The following is a 25,035-nucleotide window of genomic DNA, read 5'->3' as shown; positions in this document are numbered from 1 at the left end:
TTTTCTTTTTCTCACATCTGAAGTTTGCAGAGTTTTGGATATGTCAAATAACTAATTAACCAAGTTATTTTTCAGAAGTTCTGCAATTTCAAGGATTTAGTGATAATGGGATTAAAAAAATAAAGTTCACCTTTAAGCTCCACAAAAGAAACACCACCCTAAACGCTGGTGAACGATGGCCCTGCCACTGTGATTAATGAGCCTTGCGGCAACAAGACCAAAGGCACTGTGCAGACACGACATCAGTGTCCACAGGCCGATGCTGCCGCCCAGACTGCTCCCAAGATGTGTACATAATTTACTCTGATAAAGCACCCCTGTCTCCTCACCCACCTGCCCCTCTGTACCTCAGTCATGCCCAAAACAAACACTGTTCAGGCTCAAAAGAACAGGCAAAGGGGGAGTCCCATACCAGGCGCCAGGGCCGGCGTGTGGGGTGACTTCATAGAGGGTTCAAAGAGAGAAGAGGCAAAGTCTACGGAAGCTTCAGAAGAGCAGAACCCAAGTTCTCCATCCTTTCCAGGCAGCTAAAATGCCTCTCCCCAACTGTATCTGTACAACACAAGACTGTACAATTAGATAGTATCTTGAATTATTGGTAAACAACAATTAACACAGACGCTCATGTAATTATTTGAGGCACTTGATAAAAAAATCTACATTATTTTAAAATAACTCATTCTTGAAATTGGTTTTCATTATATTAAGTTTCATGCAACTGCACCAAAGTATGGATTCATTTTAAAAACAAGACCCACAGGGCCAGCACCGTGGCATAACAAGCAAAGCCTCCTTCTACAGCACCAGCATCCTACAGAGGCACTGGTTAGAGACCTGACTGCTCCACTTCCAATCTAGCTCCTTGCTGGTGTGCCTGGGAAGGCAGCGGAAGATGGCCCAAGTCCCTGGGTCCCCGCACCCATGTGGGAGATCCAGTAGAAGCTCCCAGCTTCAGCTTGGCCCAGCCCCAGCCATTGCAGCATTCTGGGGAGTGAACCAGTGGATGGAAGCTCTCGAGCACACTCTCGCTCACTCTCTGTCTCTCCCTTTCTTTCTGTAACTCTGCCTTTCAAATAAATAAGTCTTAAAAAAAAAAAAAAAAAAAGACAAAAGAATGCTAAGCCATTATGGTGTCAAAATCTACATGATTTCTTAACATCAAAAACTAAATTTGAAAATTGGAAATAGTCTAAGAAATAAAGAATAAATTTAATTTGGAAAATGTAAATGGTAATATTCATGGCTAATATAGCACACAATTTCATGTAAGTGATTTAAAAACCAAATACAACTCATTCCAAAAACCTGTAATCAATGCACTAAAAATGAAAAAAACACATTCAGTATTATCAGATTATGAATTGTCTTCTTATTCTTTCCTCTGTTATCCATATTTTAAAATAAACATATAGTAATGTTACAATCAAGAGTTTTAAAAAACAAGGTTGAAGAATGCCTAGTGATTACTAGTAAAATCATCTGGAAAGAGGCTACTGGGTGCCTTAATCCACCTGGGGCTGCGGTACCTAAGACTGGGTAGCATACAAGCATAGCAAGGTGCCACCCACAGTTCTGGAGACAGGTTTGGTGTCTGGTAAGGGCCTAGTCCTCACAGGGTAGGGTAAAGCAGCTACCTTCAACCTAAGGGCACTTGTCCCTCTCAGAAGGGCCGGCCCTCGTGACTCAATCACTACCCAAAAGGCCGCACCTTTTACGAGTGGGGATCAGGTTCTCATTGGGTATCAGGTTCCAACAAATGGATTCTGGGAAGACACCAACATTCAGACTCCAGCATTAGGTGCCTTCAGTGCTGTTCTCGCTTGGGTTATTTTACAACTCTGCAGGAACAGAGGTTAACTTGGAGGTTCCTGTCCAGGGGAACAAATAAACCCAAAGGTTACAGCTTACACCACTCTGTAAGACAATGACCTGTTGTTTTTATCTGCAGAGCAATCTCATATACCTCTTTGATTTTATGAAATTGTATGCAGATCTATATCAGCATCTGTATGCTCTCAAGTGGTCTTTATACCAGTCTCAATGTCTGACTGGTTTTGCATTAACTAAGGAGTCAAATAAAATTTGACATGTGCTCGTGCCCTATTTGCATGAAAGTCACAATTTTACCTTTTTGAAAATTACAGTTAACAGTTTTGGAGCCATCCACTGGGAAACAAGTGGACTCACTGGATGGAACCAAGTAAATGAGAGGAGAACCTCACCCTGCCAAGCCCAGCACATCTTCTGTTGCCTGTCATGGCCTGGCTCTCAGAGTTTGCTACGCAGCTGCAGAGCTGCTCTGTGTGTGTCCTTTTCTCTCCTTGAGAAGTATGGGTGCTTTTATTTTTGCTTAGCTCATGACCAATACATTGTGCCCACTGGTGGCAGCCAACAATTGGACTTGACTGAAGGTCGCTGCTGGATGGATGAGGGAGACTTCGATTGGGTAACAGAAGACAGAGAATCCGGCTTGTTGGTCAATTTGTATATGTGAAAGAGCAACTGATTAAAGAGAACGGCTCTTTGACATGGGAGCCAGTGTCTGGTGTTAATTCTGACCTATATGGCTGAACTTGCAGAACTCTGCACAAGTATAATTCAGAAAAGCCTCTACATCTCAGTGCAATATTTTCCTTCTTCTAGATATTAATAAATTACACTATTATCTCTTGCATAAGGCTCTGTAAAACTAATTTATAGAGATAAATAGGTATAAAATTAAAAATTCTCCAAATTCAGGAAATAAACTACTCAGAAACATTTTTAAGAATCCAAGCATAAATAATTATGGTGAATCTCCAGATAAATCAAAATGGCTTAAAATTTTGGCTTAAAAAAGAAAAAAATTACGCCTCAGACCATCAGTGTTAAGTATAAAATATGAGTGAATTGTTAAAACAACGTATGGGCATGTTTATCCGTTCACTCATTAACTGCCACCTTTGGCTACTGTGAATACTGCCGCAGTGAACACTGTACACTGTTCAAGTCCCAACTGTCAATTCTTTCTTATATATATGCACAAGTAAAACTGCTAGACCAAATGGTAAGGTAATATTATTTTTAATTCTGGGGGAGCTGCAGAATTTACATTCCTGCCAGCAATGCACATGAATCCCATTTTCTACCTATTATGATTAACACTTAAAAAAATTCGGGCCAGCGCTGTGGTGCAGCGGGTTAACGCCCTAGCCTGAAGCGCCAGCATTGGACACCGGTTCAAGACCCGGCTGCTCTATTTCCGATGCAGCTCTCTGCTATGCAATTGGAGAATGAACCAGCGGATGGAAGACACACACACCCATGTAACTCTTTCAAATAAATGAATAAATCTTTTAAAAATTATTTATTTGAAAGGCAAAGTGAGAAAGAGAGAAAGAGAGAGAATCTTCCATCTGCTGATTTACTCCCCAAATGGCAACACAGGCTCTGAGCCAAGAACTCCAACTGGGTCTCCCACAGGGGTGCTGGGGGCCCAATTACTTGGGTCATTTCCCATTGTTATCACAGGCACATTAAGCAGAGAGCTGGACTGGAAGTGGAACAGTCAAAACTCCAACTGGCACTCATATGGGATACAGGCATCGCAGGCAGAAGCTTAGTCTGCTGCGCCACAACACTGGCCCATTTTGTTTTTTAATCGCCAACTGAGTGGGTATGAAGTGACATCTCATGGCACTGATTGGCAATTTTGTAATGATTAGTGAAGATGAGCAACTTAATTTCTAAGGACCTCAGATTTAAAATGTAATGAATAATCTCTGGATAGCTGGCTAGTTTGTACGCACAAATGAACGTGAAAACAATAAGCATCATTTAAAGCTCACACACTTTTCTTTTTATTGATACATTCTACAGACCAGGCAGACCTTCGGGTCCGGTCAGTAAACACGTTCACCTTTGCCACCGTGAAGAGGTACAAGAAGGGCGTCTGAGGAGGTCGTGATGGCTGATACAGTGCACTTCCACAACACAGTCCTCAATTACACTCTCTACTTCCCAGTTCTCTCCATGGTAACAGAAGTTATTATAAAATATGTATTTAACAGGGATGGTTGAGACTATGCTAAGGCCAAAAGTAAGAGACATACATGTATATGAAAATTAAAAGATGTACTTTTTAAAGATTTATTTATTTTATTTGAAAGGCAGAGTTACAGAGAGGCAGAGGCAAATAGGGAGGGGGAGAGGGAGAGGGAGGGAGAGGGGGAGGGGGGGAAGAGAGAAAGGGGAAAGAGAGGGGGGGAGAGAGAGAGAGGGGGAGAGAGAGAGGGGGAGAGAGAGAAAGTCTTCCATCTGCTGGTTCACTCCCCAGATGGTCCTAACAGCCGGAGCTATGTCAATCTGAAGCCAGGAGCTTCTTCCGGGTCCCCCACATAGGTACAGAATCCAAGGACTTGGGCCATCTTCCACTGCTTTCCCAGGCCATAGCAGAGAGCTGGATCAGAAGTGGAGCAGCTGGGACTCGAACCGGCACCCATATGGGATGCCAGTACTGCAGGCTGGGGCTTTACCTGCTACGCCACAGCACCAGCCTCAAGATGTACTTTTCAGGAAAAAGTGGGAGTTTGTTCAGAAGACAAAGGAGCATAATTAAAGATAAAACTTGAGAGAGTACAGTAAATTGGGAGTTGGGAAGTTGAATGTTATTGGCCTTGGTTTATAATACCCAAATCGGAAAATAAGACACAAAGTAAGTTAAAATGCTGGTTAAATTCACCCATTTTGAGGGAGCTCCTCATCTAGGACACTCTCACTCATCCGTGAGTACAACAGGAAGGGCCAGGATAATTAAGCGTCTTGCCCACGGTCACAAAGCCAATCTACAAGAATGCCAGGGAGGACAAAAGCCGGCAATCCCCAACTTTTAGTACAGTGTCCTCTCCTCGGACATGCTGACTCACCATCACGATGCATGAGCAAGCTTTACTCAGCAGTGAACTGAGAGGGCCGGCCCTGTGGCGTAGCGGGCAAAGCTCCTGACGCATCCCATAGGACACCATTTAGAGTCCCAGCTGCTCCAATTCTGATCCAGCGTCCTGCTAATGCGCCCGGGAAAGCAGCAGAAGATGGCCCAAGTCCTTAGGCCCCTGCACCTACATGGGAGACCCAGAGGAAGCTCCTGGTTTTGGATCAGTCCAGCTCTGGCCATTACAGCCATTTGGGGAGTGAACCAGTGGATGGAAGAGCTCTCTGTTCCTCCTTCCCTCTCTGTAACTCTGCCTTTCAAATAAAGAAATAGGGCAGGGCCGGCGCCGTGGCTCACTTGGTTAATCCTCCACCTGCAGCACTAGCATCCCATATGGGCGCCGGGTTCTAGTCCCGGTTGCTCCTCTTCCAGTCCAGCTCTCTGCTGTGGACTTGGGTGCCTGCACCTGTATGGGACACCAGGAAGAAGCTCCTGGCTCCTGGCTTCGGATCGGCGCAGCGCCAGCCGTAGCGGCCATTTGGGAGGTGAACCAACGGAAGGAAGACCTTTCTCTCTGTCTCTCTCTCTCACTGTCTATAACTCTACCTGTCGAAGGGAAGGGAAGTGAAGGGAAGGGAGAAGAGGGGAGGAGAGGGGAGGGGAGGGAAGAAAAAAAGAAATAGGGGCCAGCGCTGTGGCATAGTAAGCTAAGCTTCCACCTGTGGCACCAGCATCTCATATGGGCGCCAATTCTCTTCCAATTCAGCTCTCTGCGGTGGCCTGGGAAAGCAGAAGACGGCCCAAGTACTTGAGCCCCTGCACTCGCATGGGAGACCCAGAAGAAGTTCCTGGCTTCAGACAGGCTTAGCCCCCACCACTGCAGCCAGTTGGGGAGTGAACCGTGGATGAAAGACCTTTCTTTCTCTCGCTCTTTCTGGATCTCTACCTCTCAAACAAATAAAAATCTTTAAAAATAATATTTAGAAAATGAATTGAGGCTTCAGCAGTTTACTAAACTCAGAGGACAAATACATAAATGTATGTATCAATGACATAATTCTTAGGAATTTGAGTATTTCAAATCAAATTTTATCCTAACACAGTTAAAATCAGAAGCACTGCAAATGACAAAAAAATTAGGATTAACAGTAAATATTTTAATGATAGGAATAAGAAAGGAATTTTATTTCTGAGTTTGTTCTTCAGAATAAATAAAAATTAAGATGTAAATCTGCTACTTGAGCAACTTTCTTTAATGTTTCCTTATGTTTTAAATTCTGATTCTCTAACAAAGACATCTAGTGATGAATGGCTCACAAAAAAAAAGTAACAGAATCCCAAATTTCTCAATTCTGCAGAGTAGTCAATATTTACTGAGCTCTACAACATACACCTTTGAATCCAGTTACTATCCTTACAAGAGCCCTGATTTAATGTCAGTTCAATTAAGACACCTGCTTTTCCAATCTTTCTTGTGGGAGAAACACATCCCACAGTTTCAACACAGACTGAGAACTCAATGACGGCCAACAGCAGACAAGGCTCATGTCCCCATGGAAACTGATCCACCCCGGGATTTACTATTCAAACTTTTTCTGAAGCATTCACGCACATCTAATGGGGCAATGAGAACTGTCAAGGCAGATGACCCTAAATTCAAACACAGCTGAAAGGTGCCTACAGTAATGATGAGCATCAATACTAGCTAAGCGAACTGATGCAGCAGGAATGTATCCAGAATGGACTCTGGCTTTAGGATGCCTGAACTAACCCACATTCTCTGCAGGCAATCTTCAACAGGGAAACTTACGGAATTTTTCCCATCTGATATTTGGTTTCCTAGTCTATGGGCGCTTCCCCTTCACTCTCAGAGGCAACTTCGGCATGGTTATCATCAAGATCAGTTTCCAGGGAAACACTTCCACTTGGCATCATTTTACTACAAAATACATGGTTTCATCTTACAGTTGGCTCAACTCTCGAGTGACATCAAAATTAATTAGAAGTTGATTCATCCACCTAACCAACATCTACCGAGTGCCCCTGCGAGCCTGGAGAAAACTCTGGCAAGCTCCGAAAGATGCCCAAGCACCACTGACTGGTGAAGGCAGAACAATTCAGTTCAACTGCTTTCATGCCATTGGACTTGCTGGCAGCCCTGCTCCCAACAGAACCGCTTCAGGGCCCCAGACCAAGTGAAGGGAGAACAATCATGACAATCCCAAGTGATTCTGCTCCAGAATCCTAACTGATGCCTCCGGCCAACCCTGCCTGCTCTACCTGATTCCAGAGCATGGCACTCAGCCTGAAGACAGCATGCCTGTTTCCCAACCTTCACAATACCAAACACAATGACCACCTTACCTGTGTTTCACCCATGGATCAAGGCACAGCCTAGCTTTCATTTTCTTACTGTTCAGGGCTAACCATTCTCTGATATCCAGCCTCCCCTTAGTTACCTTGTTCTATTGGCCCTGGCTCTTTAAGCAAAGCTGAGCCGCCCGAGTATCAGACCAGAAAGCAGGCAAAAGCCTCTTTCAATTCACCAGCACAATGCTCTGTCTAGGCTCATCTCCACAGCTCTGTGGACATCTGACTCTCAGCATCTTCCATATTTAAATTGTTTGAAATCCCTCACCTAGCTCAACAGCTCAACTTTTGGCCCACCCCCTTCCTCCATGGCTGCCTCTGCAAATTCGCTCCATTTCTACAGGACCCAGGTGTGGGTAGCAGCCATTCCTTCTTCCAAATTCTGGCCAGCAGGGAGAGCCTGGCATCTACATAACCACTGCAGGCAATGACATTCCATCTACCGGCAGACCCAAGACAGGAATTAGGTTGTTATGGTCCTCTGCTTCACCTTAACAGCAAAATAAATACTATCTCGGCTCTAAAGCCAGCGACCATGACATCCCCACCCCTGCTACCTGCAGCTTGCAATTAATGCAAACACAAATATACACAACATGCATGTATAACCAAATACACACATTCTCTCTCAGGGTATTGTAGAGCTTCAGGTGAAAAGCTAAAATAAGCTTGGAAAGATGGGTTTATAAACTATCAAAAATATTAACTCTCACATTAAGAGCATTAATCAGTTAATATTAAGAATATCAATTATAGCATACTTCAATACACAGAATTATCTTGATAAATACTAAAACTGTGCATAACATTCATACTGCAACTAGGGATGTAGTACAGAGGTAGAATGTCAACTGAGTCACTTCTACAACATTTTGAGAATTTAAAAAATAAAGAAATGATACATGTTTTTCACATAGCTTTATTAAGATACACTTTACATATCATAAAATTTATCTAACTTAAGTATGGAATTCTAAGACCTGTAGCAAATTTACAGAGCTATTAAACTATCATCACCATCTAATGCCAATGTATTTCTATCACTGCCCCAAATTCCCTCAAGCCAATTTGCAGTCTTCTACTCCCAACCCCTTATCCCAGGCAACCAGTGATGTGTTTTCTGATACACAGTATGAAATCTCCTGTGTCTGGCTTATTTCACTAGTATAATGTCTTTAAGGTTCATTCATCTGTAGCACATGTCAGCAGTTTACTCATTTTTATTGCTGAAGATTATTCCACTGTATGGATAGACCACATTTGTCCATCCATCTACCAGCTGATGGGAATATAAATTCTTACCATCTTTTGACTATTTTGAATACTGCTATGAGCTTTCACATATAAATCTCATTAACAATGTAAATTTTCATTTTGCACATATGTAATTTTAGTAGAATTTCTGGATCATATAGTAAGCTTATCTTTAATATTTTGAGGAACTGCTGTGCTGTTCCTATTCCCATCAGCAATGTATAAAGATTCCAATTTCACTACACCTTGCCAACGCTTGTTACTGCTGTTTCTTTTTTTTTTTTTTGTAAATCACAGCCATTTAGTGGGTTTGTTGTGGTATCTTAACTTGCACCTCCTGAATGAACGCTGAGCACTGTTTCATGTGCTTATCAGTCATGTGTATGTCTTCTTTGGATACATGCACAATCAAGTCTTTTGCCCACTTTATAACCACATTAGTTTTTATTTACCTGAAAGGCCAAGAGACAGAGAGACAGAGCTCTTCCATTTTTCATTTCACTCCCCAAATGCCTGCAACAGCCACAGACGGATTAGGCCAAAGCCAGAAGATCAAACCAAGTCTTCCACTTGGAAGGCAAGGAACCAAGTATTTGAGCCATAACCTGCTGCTTCCAGGAATGTGTAGCAGAAGGAACTGGAAACTGGAATCAGAAGTGGAATCAGGGGGCCAGTGCTGAGGTACAGTGGGTTAAAGCCCCAGCCTGCAGCACCAGCATCCCATATGGGCGCCGGCTCGAGTCCCGGCTGCTCCTCTTCTGATCTGGCTCTCTGCTATGGCCTGGGAGAGCAGTACAAGATGGCCCAAGTCCTTGGGTCCCTGCATCTGCGTGGGAGACCCAGAGGAAACTACTGGCTCTGGGAGAGAGAGAGATCTTCCATCTGTAGGTTCACTCACCAAATGGCACAATGGCCAGGCTGGGCCAAGCAGAATCCAGGAGCCTGGAGATTCTTCCAGGTCTCCCATGTGGGGGCAGCACCCCAAGCACTTGGGCCATCTTCCGCTGCTTTCCCAGAGACATTAACAGGGAGCTACACTGGAATTGGAGCAGCCAGGACTCAAACTCAAACCAGTGCCCATATGGGATGCCAGTGCCGCAGGCTGCACCTTTCCCAATATGCCACAATGCCAGCCCCCTAGTTTCAAATTTTAAATTCAGTTCCTAAAGATTTCAGTAGCCAAGTCTGACCACTGGCTACTGTTTTGGACAGCAAAACACAGAACATTTCCATACAGCAGAGTTTTGATTTATACTACTTATAGTTAATGTAAAAAAATCTGAATGGCTTACGTGGACCATCTTGCTAGTTTTTTATAGTTGTCCCACTTATATTTTATTCGCTTTTGCTCTAGGGCAGCACTTTTCTATCAGGAGCCATTTTGCCAACTGAGGACGTTTGACAAAGTCTAAGACACTCTGTTGCAACTTGGGGTGGGGTGGGGGGTCAGGGTGGCAGAGACCAGAGATGCTGCTCAGCATCCTACAACGCACAGAAGAGCTCCTCACTGCAAGGTTAAGGACTGCCGCTCTGGGGTTTATTACATATGTCTGTAACTTATTCCAATTTCATAATATCTCATCAAGCAAGGTAAGAGTCTCAGTATCTCCATTTTCTCCTTCCCAGCTTTTTAACTGCTGTCATATACTCGCAGTAGTGATGCTGAGCACCTAGCAACCTAATCTACCTTTGGATTCAATTTTCTTCATGAGAAAAGTGTGAATATCCACCCCATAGACATTCTGCGAGAATTAAAATAATACAAGTGATAATAAGGATAGAACCTGAATACTATACGCGCTAACTTCTCAATAAGTTATTACTCTAATAATTAATATTGAAGATTTTAACTGATCTGAAAGAGAAAAAACAGAAGGAAAGACCTGCAGAGAAACACAAGTGACCCAGATTCACACATGGTGTAACTTGTTACAAAGACCCAACTCCCAGCTCTCCACCTCCAGAAGTGATGCTAAGACTGCACCCTACTGGACTAACTGACAAAGCAGGGCTCACAGGAGAATTTCAGGAATCTTTAGGCCTCTGATACATAATCCCTTTTATTTACCTACATTTAATTGAAGACGTCTGTAAGTGGTGCCACACAAAATGTACTGCAGACTCCGAAATGTCAATAAAACGTCTGTGAGGCAGAGGTCCGATGTCAACCTAGCAGGGAGAGCACAGCAGCCGCTACCCAGCCACACGAAATCGGGAATATACGGGAAACACGCCGCCTGACTTGACGAGGTGATAAAAGCTCTTTACCCATAAAGCTTAATGAGCTCTATTAGTCTTCAGCTTACAGGAATGGAAAAGGGTCAGCCCCACAGAGGGAAGTAACCGACTCTCCACACATGGTCCATTCAAATGACAACATATCAAATTACTGATGTAATTACTATAACCTGACAATTTCATTAGATTCATGTGGCAGTTAACTGCTTAGGACTTACAACAAAGGGACACGGTTCATTCACAGAAGTTTATATGGACAAAATGAATTTGAAGTCTGCTTTACTTGCAACTGTAAGTCTCATGTGTTTTATCGTCTCCACTAGAATTGTTTTTCTTTCATTCAAAATTAGGGAAGGTGTTGGGTTATCTATCATATTTGTAATTTTCCTTCTCCAGCTAAAACACAAGCTTAATGTCACAATTAAACATTTAGAGCCAGCCAGCCTTCGCCTGCCTCAACTTTGCTTTGGCTCCTTGGCTGTGTCGGAACAAAGGTATGGAAATCTGAGTGCAGTGCTGCTGGAAGGCGGCGGCAGCCGCTGTGGAACTCCCGGCTAGAAAAACAGCAACAGAAAGGCCTCAAGATATTTGCCATACAAATAAAAAAGACAATACTCATTTTTAACTTTAATGTGTTCCTCCCCTAAGTCCATAAACAGAGTACCAAAAAAGGTCAATTTAGCCAAGGTAAATTACTTGACAATGCCAAACCATTAAGTGAGTACCAGAAACTATCATTTAACCTTGATCATGATGCTTCCCCTTTAACTTTTCACCAAAGAGCAAAACTGCCACACTTACATTCCCACTATTTAACCAGTGTGATAAGATATATTTAAAACACATATATTTGGTTCAATCTAGGTGGAGTTGGCACATGCCAAGTCCTATCCATTAGAGAGAGCACCTAAAGATGAAAATTAAAAGTTCCCAAATCATAAGCTACAATCTAGCTGGGAAGACAGATGACTTAACCACATTAAAATATAACCAGCAAACCTTGTCTGCTTTTATCTGAGTCTTGTCAAATTATGGATAACAACTGGTAGCCCTCAGCCTCAGTTCCACCAAGCTTGTTCATTAACTTCTTCATTCACTCATTAAATAAATATTTACTAAGTCAGCATCTACTATGGATTACTCGTTATACCCAGCATGGAAACTCGAAACATGGGGTCCTTTCTCAGGAGCTCACACTTGAGAAGTCGGCTGAGCTCCATCTGGAAGGCTATTTGCCAATGGTATTTTCCTCAAACTGTTATTCCCCAGGGAAATGGACATGGCACTCCAGCCTCCCTAGTCACAAACTGCGCAGAAGCTAACCCAGCCTAATTGCCTTCTGCTCAAAAACACTGATTTCCGGCCACTCCCCTACACTGTTGCTGAAACTCTCTGATATCTGTCCAACACTGATTTGAAAAAATCATCAATGGGGTCAGCGCTGTGATGCAGCAGGTTAAAGCCCCAGCCTGCAGTGCCAGCATCCCATATGGGCACTGGCTCAAGGCCTGGCAGCTCCACTTCCAGTCCAACTCCCTGTTAATGTGCCTGGGAAAGTAGTGGAGGATGGCCCAAGCCCTTGGGACCCTGCACCCACATGGGAGACTTGAAGGAAACTGCTGGCTTCAGAATGGCTCAGCTCTGGCCATTGTGGCCATTTGGGGAGTGAACCAGCAGATGGAAGACCTCTCTCTGTCTCTACCTCTCTCTGTTAACTCTTTCAAATAAAATAAATCTTAAAAAAATCATTACCAAAAAACTATCAATATACCTTACCCACCATGATCCTTTACTGGAAGAGTAAAGGGTAAAACAACTTAACATTTTGTAATTCATGTTAAACATCTTGTGTATCTTCTTCCTAATATTCTGTATACTAAGGTACATTTTAAACTGAAATTTGCATGTGTAATTCTGCATCCTTTTATCTCTTAACATAGCAAAAACATGCTAGACTTATTACTCATCAGCACACACTCACGTACTCCACTCATGGCTGTGTCACGACGACTTGGCATCTTCCTACCACTGAACACTCAGGTAGTTCATGATGTCCTGATATGATAAACAATGCCTAATAAACATTTTTAAGCAGTTTTGTCTCCAGCTTTGCTTCTCTCTCTGGCAGTGATTCTCAGAATAAAATTACTTGACCACAAGTGTAAGGCCAAACTGCCCTCTATAAAAAAAAGAAATGTACAAACATTCCACCTGATAACATCTTCTGCTGTGCTATAGCAGGTGAAGCCACTGCCTGCAGTGCTGGCATCCCATATGGGCGCCGGTTCGGGTTCCGGCTGCTCCACTTCCTATCCAGCTCTCTGCTGTGGCCTGGGAGAGCAGTGGAGGATGGCCCAGGCTCTTGGGCCCCTGCACCCACATGGGAGGAAGCTCCTAGCTCCTGGCTTCAGATCAGCACAGCTCCAGCCATTGCGGCCATTTGGGGAGTGAACCAGCGGAAGGAAGACACCTCTCTCTCTCTCTCTCTCTGTCCCTCCTCTCTCTGTGTAACTCTGACTTTCAAGTAAAATAAATAAATTTTTTTTTAAAAAAAGGAAGGGTAGGGCATCTTAACAGTTAAGAATTGTATGTCATTGTTGTTTTAAACTGCATTTGATTACGATATAATTTAACTTTTAAAACATTTATTACTACTTGTATTTTGTTTGAACAGCCACCTGAGAAAACCCAACTAAATTTTATGCGAAAGAAAATTGTAAACGGACAGTCAACTTATGACGTGCAAGTGGTACACATTCAGCAGAAACTGTGCTCTGAATCCTTCTCTGGGCTAGGAAAACTGCATTAAGACACTCTCCAAGGCTACGCACAGCAGGATCACAAACGTGACAACTGCTGTTAAGTGTGCTCTGTTGCTAAACCACAGTGCTAAGAAAGCTAGGTGTATCCAACGCATTGCTCATTTATGATATTTTCAACCTAGGATGACATCATCAGGACATAACTCCCATCATAAATCAAACTGCACCAGCATGTTTTGATTACAAATGATCATTACAAGGGCTGAACACTGTGGTACAGTAGGCTAAACCTCTACCTGTGGCACCAGCATCCCATATGGGTGCTGGTTCCTGTCCAGGCTGCTCCTCTTCTGATCCAGCTCTCTGCTTATGGCCTGACAAAGCAGCAGAGAATGGCCCAAGTGCCTGGGCCCCTACACTCACTTGGGTGACCTAGAAGAAGCTCCTGGCTCCTGGCTTCAGATTGGTCCAGCTCTGGCCATTGTGGCCATTTGGGGAATGAACCAGCAGATGGAAGACCTTTCTCTCTGTCTCTCCCTCTCTCCATCTATAACTTTATCAAGAAAATTTTTTAAATCTTTTTTAAAAATCATTATATGAATATAATGACCTTTTTTATCACACTTTTTTCAAATTGCCTTTCAACTATATTTCCTATTACTGCTGTAGATAGAGGGTGCTTCCTCAACTAAAGAGCAGGTTATGGGGTGGGCGCTGTGGCACAACAGGTTAAACCACTGCGGCAGCGCTGGCATCCCATATGGACACTGATTCAAGTCCCATCTGCTCCACTTCCAATCCAGCTCCCTGCTAATCCTCCTGGGAAAACAGAAGAAGATGGCCCAAGTCCTTGGGCTCCTGCACCCACGTGGGAGACCCAGATAAAGCTCTTGGCTTCTGCCTGGGCCCACCCCCAGGCCAATGTGGTCATTTGGGAAGTGAATCAGCAGACGGAAGATCTGTCTCTCTCTGTAACTCTGCTTTTCAAATAAATAAGTAAGTCTTTACAATAGTAGGTTATAACACATTATCTCCAAGTTTCTTACGGTTTAGTTTTTTCCTCCTATCTAATTTAAAATTCTATGTGCCATGCACTGTGCTGTGTTTGCCACAAATCCTCATTTAATTTTAAATACTCTTTAAGTATTATTCACTCCATTTTTAGATTACACAACAGCAGCTCAGACGGATTAAACAACTGGTGTGTGAGCCAGCCCAGTCTCTCATTTCACAGACCAGCAGCGGCTCCCAGGGCAGCACTGTACTCCATGCTGGGCAGTTCAAAACGTTACCAAACCTGGATGGCTCTAGGCTTTCTGGTCTGGTCTGGTCTGCTTCCCTTGGGGGTCACTCAAACTGGCCACCAGGAGTGCGCAACGGGCCAAGCCAGGCCATACCACCTAACAATAAGGGTCAGAGAAGCAGAAAAGGAGAGATCAGAAGACATGCACCAAGGCTCATCTTGAAGAGGAACACGATTTGAGTAAGTTGGTAGCGGGGGAAAGAACATAAAGTAGAATAAGCAGCAGACACAAAGGGAAGCAGGAGTGAAGGCAAGGAGCAGAGTCTTAGATGTGCAGCTGAAGAGGAGACCACTCGGGTTCACTAGGATTTACGGCACAGTGCTAACTGCTCCCATTTACACCTGCCCACGGCGGAATGAAGAATCATTACTGCATTTCAATGTGAGAAAACGGAGTCTCAGGAGGCTGTGACTAGCCCAGCATCTCAAGGAAGACATGCGCTCAAACTCGGGTCCATTCTCAGCGCAGCCGCCGCTGCGCACCCTGCCCCCCACCGTTCACTCCTCTGTTCAGGTTATCCCCATGTCTTCCTGCAACCACAGCTCACAATGGTATCTGATTCTCCAGATGTCTAATAGGCTTTATCTCAACTTTATCACTGGATTCCCAGTTGTACATTAAGAACCATGATGATAATCAAACGAAAAAGCAAATAGAGCACCAAAAATAGCACCTGTTCTGACAGAAGCCAACCAAGTTTATGCCCGTTGCTCTTCTCTCCCCAGCTCATGATCTCTTTGGAACCAACTGAAATTTCCTTGATGATTCCCCTGCCTATGATTTCTCCAGTTCCTCTTCAACCCAGGCAATTTACAGAGAATAAAGGTGATATTAAACGAACAGTTATGGGAGTAACAGAGACACAGCAAAGCTCTTTAAAGTCAAAGACTGATTTCACTCTTACTGAAAAAAAAAAAAAAAAGTACTTACAGGAGACAATGATCCATTACAAATGTTTATTGCTGTAACTGGTAGTAAATTTTATCCCAAAACACAATGCATTCATACCATTACTATTATTAAAGTTACATATGCTACAAAGTAACCACTCCTAACCTGTCAACTAAATGCCTGATGCAAGACCCCCATAGTGATGTTCAGTTAGCAATTCTAGCATTAAGATCAACAAGTAAACTCTTACCTCCAAGGGGGAACTGCAGAGGAATCTTGTGAACTGCCAGTCAAATTTGAAAAGAAACGATTTCATCCAACAAATGGGCAGCAAAAGAGAACACAAAGAAAAAGGAATAATTATTACATAATTTTCCAGGAAGAGCATCTACAGTAAACTCAATGACCTATATAAAATTAAGGATTTCACACACTGTAAAATGCATCCAGAGTATAGAAAGGTTCTAAGCAGCCCAAAGTACATACTACTTCAATTTGTTTAAATATTCTTCAAATTTTTTTCTAAAAACAAAGTACAAGAAAAACCCTAAAATATTTTTAAGTGTTATCTCACAACCCCTATATAATAAAAATACCATCTAAGGGAGGAATCCACAAGCTTCCTGACCCTGCATGCCATGAACAACATTTTAAAAATGCCTAGAGAAGACAACACACTCCAAACAGAGAAGCAAGAAAAAGGGAGAGCCAAAGGAAGCCAAAGTCAAGAAAGGAGGCTGGGAGAGGGAGACAGGGCAGGTTCCAGCTCCGCAGTCTGCGCCCACCCACCCGAGATGTGCACCTCGGTCTGCCCGTTCTCTTCTCTTGTCCATCACCTTCCCGTCCTCTCCCCCTGCTTTCCTTTCTTCTTCTCTTCCCTTCCTCCCTTCTCCTTCACTTTTTCCTTTCTTTGACATACAGGCTTACGGATTACCACCTGACACTAAGGGCGCCATGCCTGCTTCTCAGCAGATAGACAAATTACTGTACTGGAAGGGGGAGGCCGGCGCCGCGGCTCACTAGGCTAATCCTCCGCCTTGCGGCGCCGGCACACCGGGTTCTAGTCCCGGTCGGGGCACCGATCCTGTCCCGGTTGCCCCTCTTCCAGGCCAGCTCTCTGCTGTGGCCAGGGAGTGCAGTGGAGGATGGCCCAAGTGCTTGGGCCCTGCACCCCATGGGAGACCAGGAGAAGCACCTGGCTCCTGCCATCGGATCAGCGCGGTGCGCTGGCCGCAGCGCGCCAGCCGCGGCGGCCATGGGAGGGTGAACCAACGGCAAAAAGGAAGACCTTTCTCTCTGTCTCTCTCTCACTGTCCACTCTGCCTGTCATAAAAAAAATAAAAAAGCATTAAAATTACTGGAAGGGGAGACATAAATAGATGACAAAGCAGGCTGTGGGTCAGCTCTGAAATGAAAACTCACGGTAACTCCATGCATGCACATGACTCTAGTTCGTAATGTTTCCAAGATGTTATATTTACAGAAGCAATGTTTCAAATCCTTTGGATAATAAATATCCAAGTATATAAACTCTTGATCTTTCTAAATACAAACTAATTACAATAAAATGCAAAGATAGGCTTTCTTCCAAGCACTAACTTCCTCTCCACAACAAACCAAGCCAGAGGGAACACAGATAATTTATATTTTTTCCAGATACACTTATTTATCAATGAAATTAAATGATATCTGAAATTTCCTTCCAGATAAACCCGGTGGGGAGAGTGGGGGGAGTGTATGAAAGAAGTGTGTAGATACAAACTTTACTGATGATACTAAATGAGAATAGAAGATGAGTTACACACAGGGTTCATGATATGATTGTGTCTTGTGAAGTTTCTAAAAATGCTTTACATTCACAAAGTTGAGAGAAATCTAAAATAGTTTTCTAAATAAAGTTACAGCTGCAACATGAACCATGAAGTTAACACTCACATATTTTACAGGTTGAGCATCCGTAATTAAAAATCTGAAATGCTCCAAAACCCGAAACTCTTCTAGCACCGACATGACACCACAAGTTGTATATTCTGCACCTGACCTCATGGGATTGGTTGTAGTCAAAACAGGTACAGTAAAAATACTGTATGAACTTACCTTCGAGATATGTGTGTACGATAAAAATGAATTTTTAGTTTAGACTCTGGTCCCTTCCCCAAGACATCTCATTGCATATATGCACATATTCCAAAACTCAAAACACTTCTGGTCCCAAGCATTTCAGACATGATCTACTCAACCTGCAGCAGAACCTCATCAAGAAAACTAAAGACAATCCTAAAATTTCATCACTGCATGCCAAAGCTATGCAATTAACAAGTGTCATCCAGTTCCAGACGACAGCATATATTAAAATACAGAGACTGCGAGGATTTTTAAATCTAAATATCAACATGCATTTTAATTAACTGTTGAGAACTTTCTGAAAGTGCAAGATATGCTAAAACATTAAGTTTTCATAATACTGATGAAACAAATAAGCTTACTGAAACTGAAAATGCAAGCTCTGGACTCCTGAGTCCTCGCGCAGCAGGCTAACCTAAGACAGTGCTGCCTTTACGCCCGAGAGTAGAGTGCCAGCTGAGAGACTAAATTTCACAACATGGAAAACAAGGCACCAGGAATCTTTATTTCAAAATCAGAAATTGTATACTGTAGATTTCTATGGTTTCTCCTGTAAGTGCAAGTTAGCTATTATACAAATCTGTAAATGAGCCATCCGTAAATGGCTCTCGCATAGGAAGACCTGGAGGAAGCCCCTGGTTCCTGGCTTCAGATCGTCACAGCTCTGGCCATTATGCCCATTTGGGGAGTGAACCAGCAGATGAAGATTTCTCTCTTTCTTTCTCTCTCCTTCTCTCTCTGTTTAACTCTGACTTTCAAATAAAAAATAAATAAATAAATAAATAAATAAAACCTATAAGATAGAATTTTGGACACTTTCACTATAAAGGAATGTTAAATGCTTGAGAGGGTAAATATATTCACCCTGGATGGATACTGCACAAAACATTTTATGGTGCCCCATATATATGCACAATTTTATGAATGATAAATTTAATTTAAAAATTATAATTAGACCTATCAGTTACAATTAATAAGTTATTTCTTTTTCCAAGACTTGTTATTAACCACACAAATTACTGGAATACCCACTACTGATTTTGTCAAAAGATCCCAGTAAAGCTATAATTATTTTATCTTTGTAATATAAAACATTTAACACATAAGTAATTTAAGTCACTATGTTCCTGAAATGTCTTTTTATTTTTATAAGAAATACTGTCTAAATTCCTGTATTTCAAAGAAAAGGGAAACACCTTATTTCCTTGGCCTTTCATTTATCATATGGTACCCACTGTCTTAGCAAATTGGCAGGGGAGAGCTCTGAGTGTTTTAGGTTATAATCTAACAAAAACTTCATTTAGGGGCCGTTATGGTGGTGTAGGGGGTTAAGCTACTACCTGTGACACCAGCATCCCATAGGGGTGCCGTTTTGTGTCCCAGCTGCTCCATTTCCCATCCAGCTCTCTGCTAACGCACCTGGGAAAGCAGCAGAAGATGGCCAAAATGCTTGGGCCGCTGCACCCATGTGAGAGACCCAGAGGAAGCTCCTGGTTCCTGATTTCAGCTTGGCACAGCCCTGGCCATTGCAAACATTTGGGGAGTAAACCAGTGGATGGAAGATCTCACCTCTGTCTATCCTTCTCTATCCTAATTCTGCCTGTCAAATAAATAAATATTTAAAAAAAAAACTGATTGAAAATTTTGCAGTTAACAATGTAAATCACACCTCAATGTAAAATACTAAATTCTATCAGGAATCTGGAGCCCTTAATTCAGTTAAGATCTTACGTTAAGTAACATAACATTATTCTCCACCCCCACCACCATCACCCCCACCCCCACCATTTCTGGTACATACTCCTACTTACACTATTTTAAATTGCTTTAAAGCAGTATAAAATTAAGTTTTATGTTAAGAATGCGTCACACTCAGGGTTGGCGCTGTGGCATAGCAGGTAAAGCTGCAGCCTGCAGTGCCAGCACCCCATATCGGTACCGGTTTGAGTCCTGGCTGCTCCACTTCTGATCCAGCTCTCTGCTGTGGCCTGGGAAAGCAGTAGAAGATGGCCCAAGTCCTTGGGCCCCTGCACCTGCATGGGAGAACCAGAAGAAGCTCCTGGCTCCAGATCAGCACAGCTCCGGCCACTGCAGCCATCTGGTGAACCAGGAGATGGAAGACTTCTCTCTGCCTCTGCCTCTCTGTAACTCTTCCTTTCAGGTAAATAAATAAATAAATAATGTGTCACACATAAATCTACAGTTCTTAGGAGTTAATCTGGTTCCATATAGTGTCACTGCTTCATTCTTTCCTGCAGAAAACAGAAACCTTCCCAGGCTGCCTAGCCCCATGAGCACCCATTTACAAGTCTCTCGACACCAAGATGAGAATTACGTCTGCACTGAGAGTCCACGTTAAGGTCTTTATCCTGGAGGAGCAGAAAGGGCAGCTTACGTTAATCCCCACAAATCATTTTTTCCTGCTATTCTCCACTTCATTTGTTAGCAGCGTAGCTGAAAGGACTGTAGTGCCTCTTTTTTTTTTTTTTGACAGGCAGAGTGGACAGTGAGAGAGAGAGAGAGAGAGACAGAAAGAAAGGTCTTCCTTTGCCGTTGGTTCACCCTCCAATGGCTATCGCTTTTAATCAGACCTGGAAGCTTGGCCAAGACACTAAGCTTCTATATGTCTGAGAAGATGACAATAAAAATCTTCTAATATATGTAGTCCTGTGTCTTTTGAACACTGCATCTCCTTCAGCGCTCATGGAAACAAGGGTGACCCGAGTGTTGGAAAGCACTACTAGTTCTGTCTACGTGAGGGACCCAAGCTAATTATTCGGGCCTTGGTTTTTATCTGTAAGGTGACATCAGCCACATCACCTTCCCCAGCTGCTCTCTTGTGGCAGGACAGGTTCTCTAGATACCCTCTGCCTTCTTATCTGAGGGAAGGGTAAGGCAGACCGATATGGTCAACGCTATGAGGATTCCTCCACGTACAAAATAGCCTCAACTGCACTTAATCAAACGCACCCCAAGGTCAGATGACTAGGGATTTTTGTCTGCAATTTTTTTTTTTAAGATTTTTATTTATTTATTTGACAGGTAGAGTTACAGACAGTGACAGAGACAAAGGTCTTCCTTCTGCCGGTTCACTACCCAAATGGCCGTAACTAAGCCGATCCGAAGCCAGGAGCCAGGTGCCTCCCCCCCAGTCTCCCATGCAGGTGCAGGGGCCCAAGCACTTGGGCCATCCTCCACTGCCCTCCCGGGCCACAGCATAGAGCTGGACTGGAAGAGGAGCAACCGGGACAGAACTGGCGCCCATATGGCATGCCAATGCCACAGGCGGAGGATCAACCCAGTGTGCCACGGTGCCGGCACCTGTCTGCATATTTTTAATTTCACATAACATCTATTAACATTCCACAGAACCAACTTCCTACAAATTCATTCAAAAAACCAAAGGGCCCTCCCAGTTCTGACTCATTTTCCCCAATCTACACTTATGAGAAATGCTCACTAAAAATACTCAGTGTGGCTCTCCAGAGTCAGAAAAAACCCACTATCAATGACTCACTGGCCCTTTGTTTACAAGTTCCAGTATCCCTTGAGGGAATCTTTGCACCTCAGATGGGTAAACAGCCTGAAGCTGAAGCCAACACCATGAAAGGAACTGTAGTAAAACACCTCATGAAAGATGTAACATCTGCCCAGAATCTCAAAAGCCCAGAACACGAACACACAAGAACCAATCATCAATGGTGTTCTCTAAGTACTGATTCCAACTTTCATTCACACAAATCTAATTATGAACTGCTACAATGTGTATCTTTTTTTGCACCTCTGTCCTTAATCTGTAATGAGTAACAAGGACTGGGGCCATAATTAAGTCATTCACCAACATCCACTACTTCTGCTCATCTACTAATGGTTTATAAATAGTGGCTCTATATTTATTAACACAAATAACACACAAATGAACTTGTTAGAAATTCCTTTGTTATTGACATCCTCCAACTCTGAAGTTTCTTTTTCTGAAATTAAACTGTTGGATTTGCAGCATGAATCTACAAACTCAGATAAGAACTGTATCTTAAAGAACTACACTCAAACAGAATGGACTCTAAAAGCATTCTGTTGCTTTTCACCATCACCAGCAGCAAACCACACGCCATCACAAGAGTTCACACCAAAACACAAAGAAAAGGAGGTTCTTGGCAGAGTCAGCACAAGGACACCTCCAAGGAAGGACTGCAGTGTCATGGCACTGTGTGCAGAGTCTAGAATCACCTGCTTCTCCAAGCAAAGACTCACTGCGCTACAGGACCCTGATAACCCGAAGCCCTGGTCAATAACACTGAATGAGTATTACCACAAAGCACTAACACATCTCATGAGAAGTGTGGAAACAATTTTAGGAGGAGAAAAAACAATTATGATTTTAAGTCAACACTGGCACCAAAATTTTATATGAGAGAAGTCTTTAAATCTGTTGCTGCCTGCCTTGATCTGCAATTTGAGAGTTCAGAAATGCATCAAAGCTGAAAGTTTTTCAAGATCACATTCTTCCAAAACTAACACTTCCCTAGGTAAGGAAGATAGTTAGTTCCAAATTGGGAAAAGACATTTAGAGTATACATATACTTCAAATGAAAGGACCCATATCCTAAGAATAGATAAAATTCTCACAATCAATACAGCAAAGACCTAAGAACTCAACTTTTCAAAGGTGGGGGCAAATTCTTGAATAGGCACTTAACAAAAGGGAGGATATTCAAATAGCCAATAAATATATTAGTCCTCCATAAATGGCAAATTAAAACTCCAATATAATACCACTACATACACACAAGAAGGGCTGAAACTAAAATTTGAAACACCAATTGCTAGTGAAGATGTGGGACACTGAGCATGTATGTTCACATGGACAAGTTCTCTGGAAAACCGGTTGTATTCATAAAAGACACATTTTACTCCATGACTGAGCAATTTAACTCCTTGGCAAATATCTAAGAGAAATCAGCGTTATGTCCATCAAAAGACAACATAAAAAAGATCACAGTAGCTTTATTCATAATAGGAAAAAACTAGAAACAACCCACATGCCGACCAATTACAGAATGGGTTAATAAATTATCCTAGACCACACAGAATACCACACAGCAATGAGAGAAAACTAACTGCTTCTGCATGCAACATGGATGAATTTCACAGTTAACAACATTGAGTAGGGGCAGTTGTTGTAAGCAAGTTAGCCACCACTTAGGCTGCCCATATCCCATTATCAGAGTGCCTGCTTCAAGTCCTGGTTACCCTATGCTGCTGATTCAACTTCCTGCTAATGCACCTTGGAGGCAGCAGATGATGCTCCAAATACCTGGGTTCCTGCCCCCAATGTGGGACACCCAGATGGAGTTCCTTGCTCTTGGTTTCAACATGACCCTGGCTCAGCTGTTATGGGCATTTGGGGAATGAACCAGTGTATGGAGGATTCATCTCTCTCCTGCCCCTCTACCTTCTAGTATGCTGAGTGGTGACTGCAAAGAGTACACACACACACACACACACGTGAAAACTGAGTAAGCAGTACACCTAAGATTTATGGACCTTACTACATATAAAGTTTAAATTAACTTTTAAAAAGGAAATAAAAAGAAAAAAACATTAAACTCCTCCTGGGGATTTTTAATTCAAACCTCAGAAGCTGACAGCTAAAATGAATCTTTGCAACTACCTAGTCCAACTCCTTTTCATCTATATAAACCGAGGCCAAGAAATGATGAATTATTTTACAGACAGCAACAAAACTAAGCTTAGACTCTAAAAGCCTCTCCCAACCCCCAGTTCCCTTCATTACACCATGGACTTAACAACACACCATTACTCAGAACTCAACGAGAAAGCAATAAAACCCAGAAATACCAACACCAAGTCTCAGCTTGCTGATGGTATACTAAACTCAGACGTCAAATAGGCTCAAATAGGCATTCAGGTAACAAGTAAAGCAATTAACAAGTCCACAACGAAGTACACCATTCTTATGAGGCCAAAAAATGCCGCTAACAAATGGCACAAAGGAGAGAATTTTTTAAAAAGTCTTCCCTAAGCAACAGAAACCATCAACAAGAGATGCCAGAGCTGCTCTCCCAGCTGAGCCATATCCCTGCTTCTCTGACCACACGCACGCTCCCATCTACCTGAAATGCACCGCCCCTAGGATCCACTGGGTACACTCTTCTCGTCATGCTGTCTGCCAAAGGGTGTCTCTTATGGGAGAGCCCTGTGCCGTTGACCACTGCCTGCTGTCCCCCCCCCCACCCAGCCCTCAACTCTGTGTTTACTTTGTGAGCATGGTGCTAGCCGGGTGCTGTGCCGCAGGGCGTCCTGACCTGCTTCACCTCACACACAAGTTTGCTGCCTTGTGCCCTACATTACATCCCCAGAATCTAAAATAATACTTGGCACACAGCAGGAACCCAATAAATAATTGCTGCTTAAATGCCTGTATGCATTCAAACACCTATTCATGAACTGAATGAACACATGCACTCATTCATTTCTGAAATTAATGAATTCGTAAATGAATATTCATAGACTTTGCTTTCCCCCATGTCTTTCTTCCTGACCTCCTGGCTCCTTTGCAAAATTAGGTCACCTCATCAAGGTGAGATGCCAGAAACAAGACAGTCACCAGGAAGGAAGGAGCAATGGTGTCACGGAGTCAAGAGCCTGTCCCCTTCCTCCAGGTGCCACCGTAAGTCCCTGCAAACACATGGGACAGGTGTCACTGCTAAGGAGCAAACTCTCCAGATGTCACTTGAATGACACTAGGTGGGGCCAAACAATTCAAAGAGACATTGAAAAAGTATAAGTGTCTTTCAAAAATCTGAAAAACAAGAATTAAGGACAAATAGAAAATACCAATAGAAAATACCAAAAACCTAGAAAGCAAAATAAGCAGAAAACAAAGTTTGTGTTTAAACTGATCTGGAAATAAAACAAATTAGGAACAAGCTGATTATTATTAAAAACTCTCAGTGATACTAACATAAACATATTGGGGCTGGGGCTGGGGCACAACAGGTTAATGCCCTAACCTGCAGTACCGGCATCCCATATGGGCGCCAGTTCAAAACCTGGCTGCTCCACTTCCAATCCAGCTCTCTGCTATGGCCTGGGAAAGCAATAGAAGATGGCCCAAGTCCTTGGCCCCTGCACCCACATGGGAGACCCAGAGGAAGCT

General features: G+C 43.0%; 1 protein-coding gene across 7 annotated transcripts in view; it reads right to left on the bottom strand.

Annotated features, from left to right (window-relative positions):
• Positions 1 to 25,035, bottom strand: part of ATE1 (arginyltransferase 1) — a 239,049-nt gene that overhangs the window by 166,909 nt on the left and 47,105 nt on the right. For all 7 annotated transcript variants that reach the window (XM_062215033.1, XM_062215034.1, XM_062215035.1 and 4 more), the window contains exon 8: positions 15,979 to 16,011. In XM_062215033.1, the coding sequence (XP_062071017.1) occupies positions 15,979 to 16,011 (33 nt within the window). The remainder of the gene's footprint in view (positions 1 to 15,978; positions 16,012 to 25,035) is intronic.

This window comes from Lepus europaeus, chromosome 17 (assembly GCF_033115175.1).
Source record: "Lepus europaeus isolate LE1 chromosome 17, mLepTim1.pri, whole genome shotgun sequence".
Lineage (NCBI taxonomy): Eukaryota > Metazoa > Chordata > Mammalia > Lagomorpha > Leporidae > Lepus > Lepus europaeus.
The sequence above is the reverse complement of the archived record's forward strand: the minus strand, read 5'-3'. Positions and strand labels throughout refer to the sequence as shown.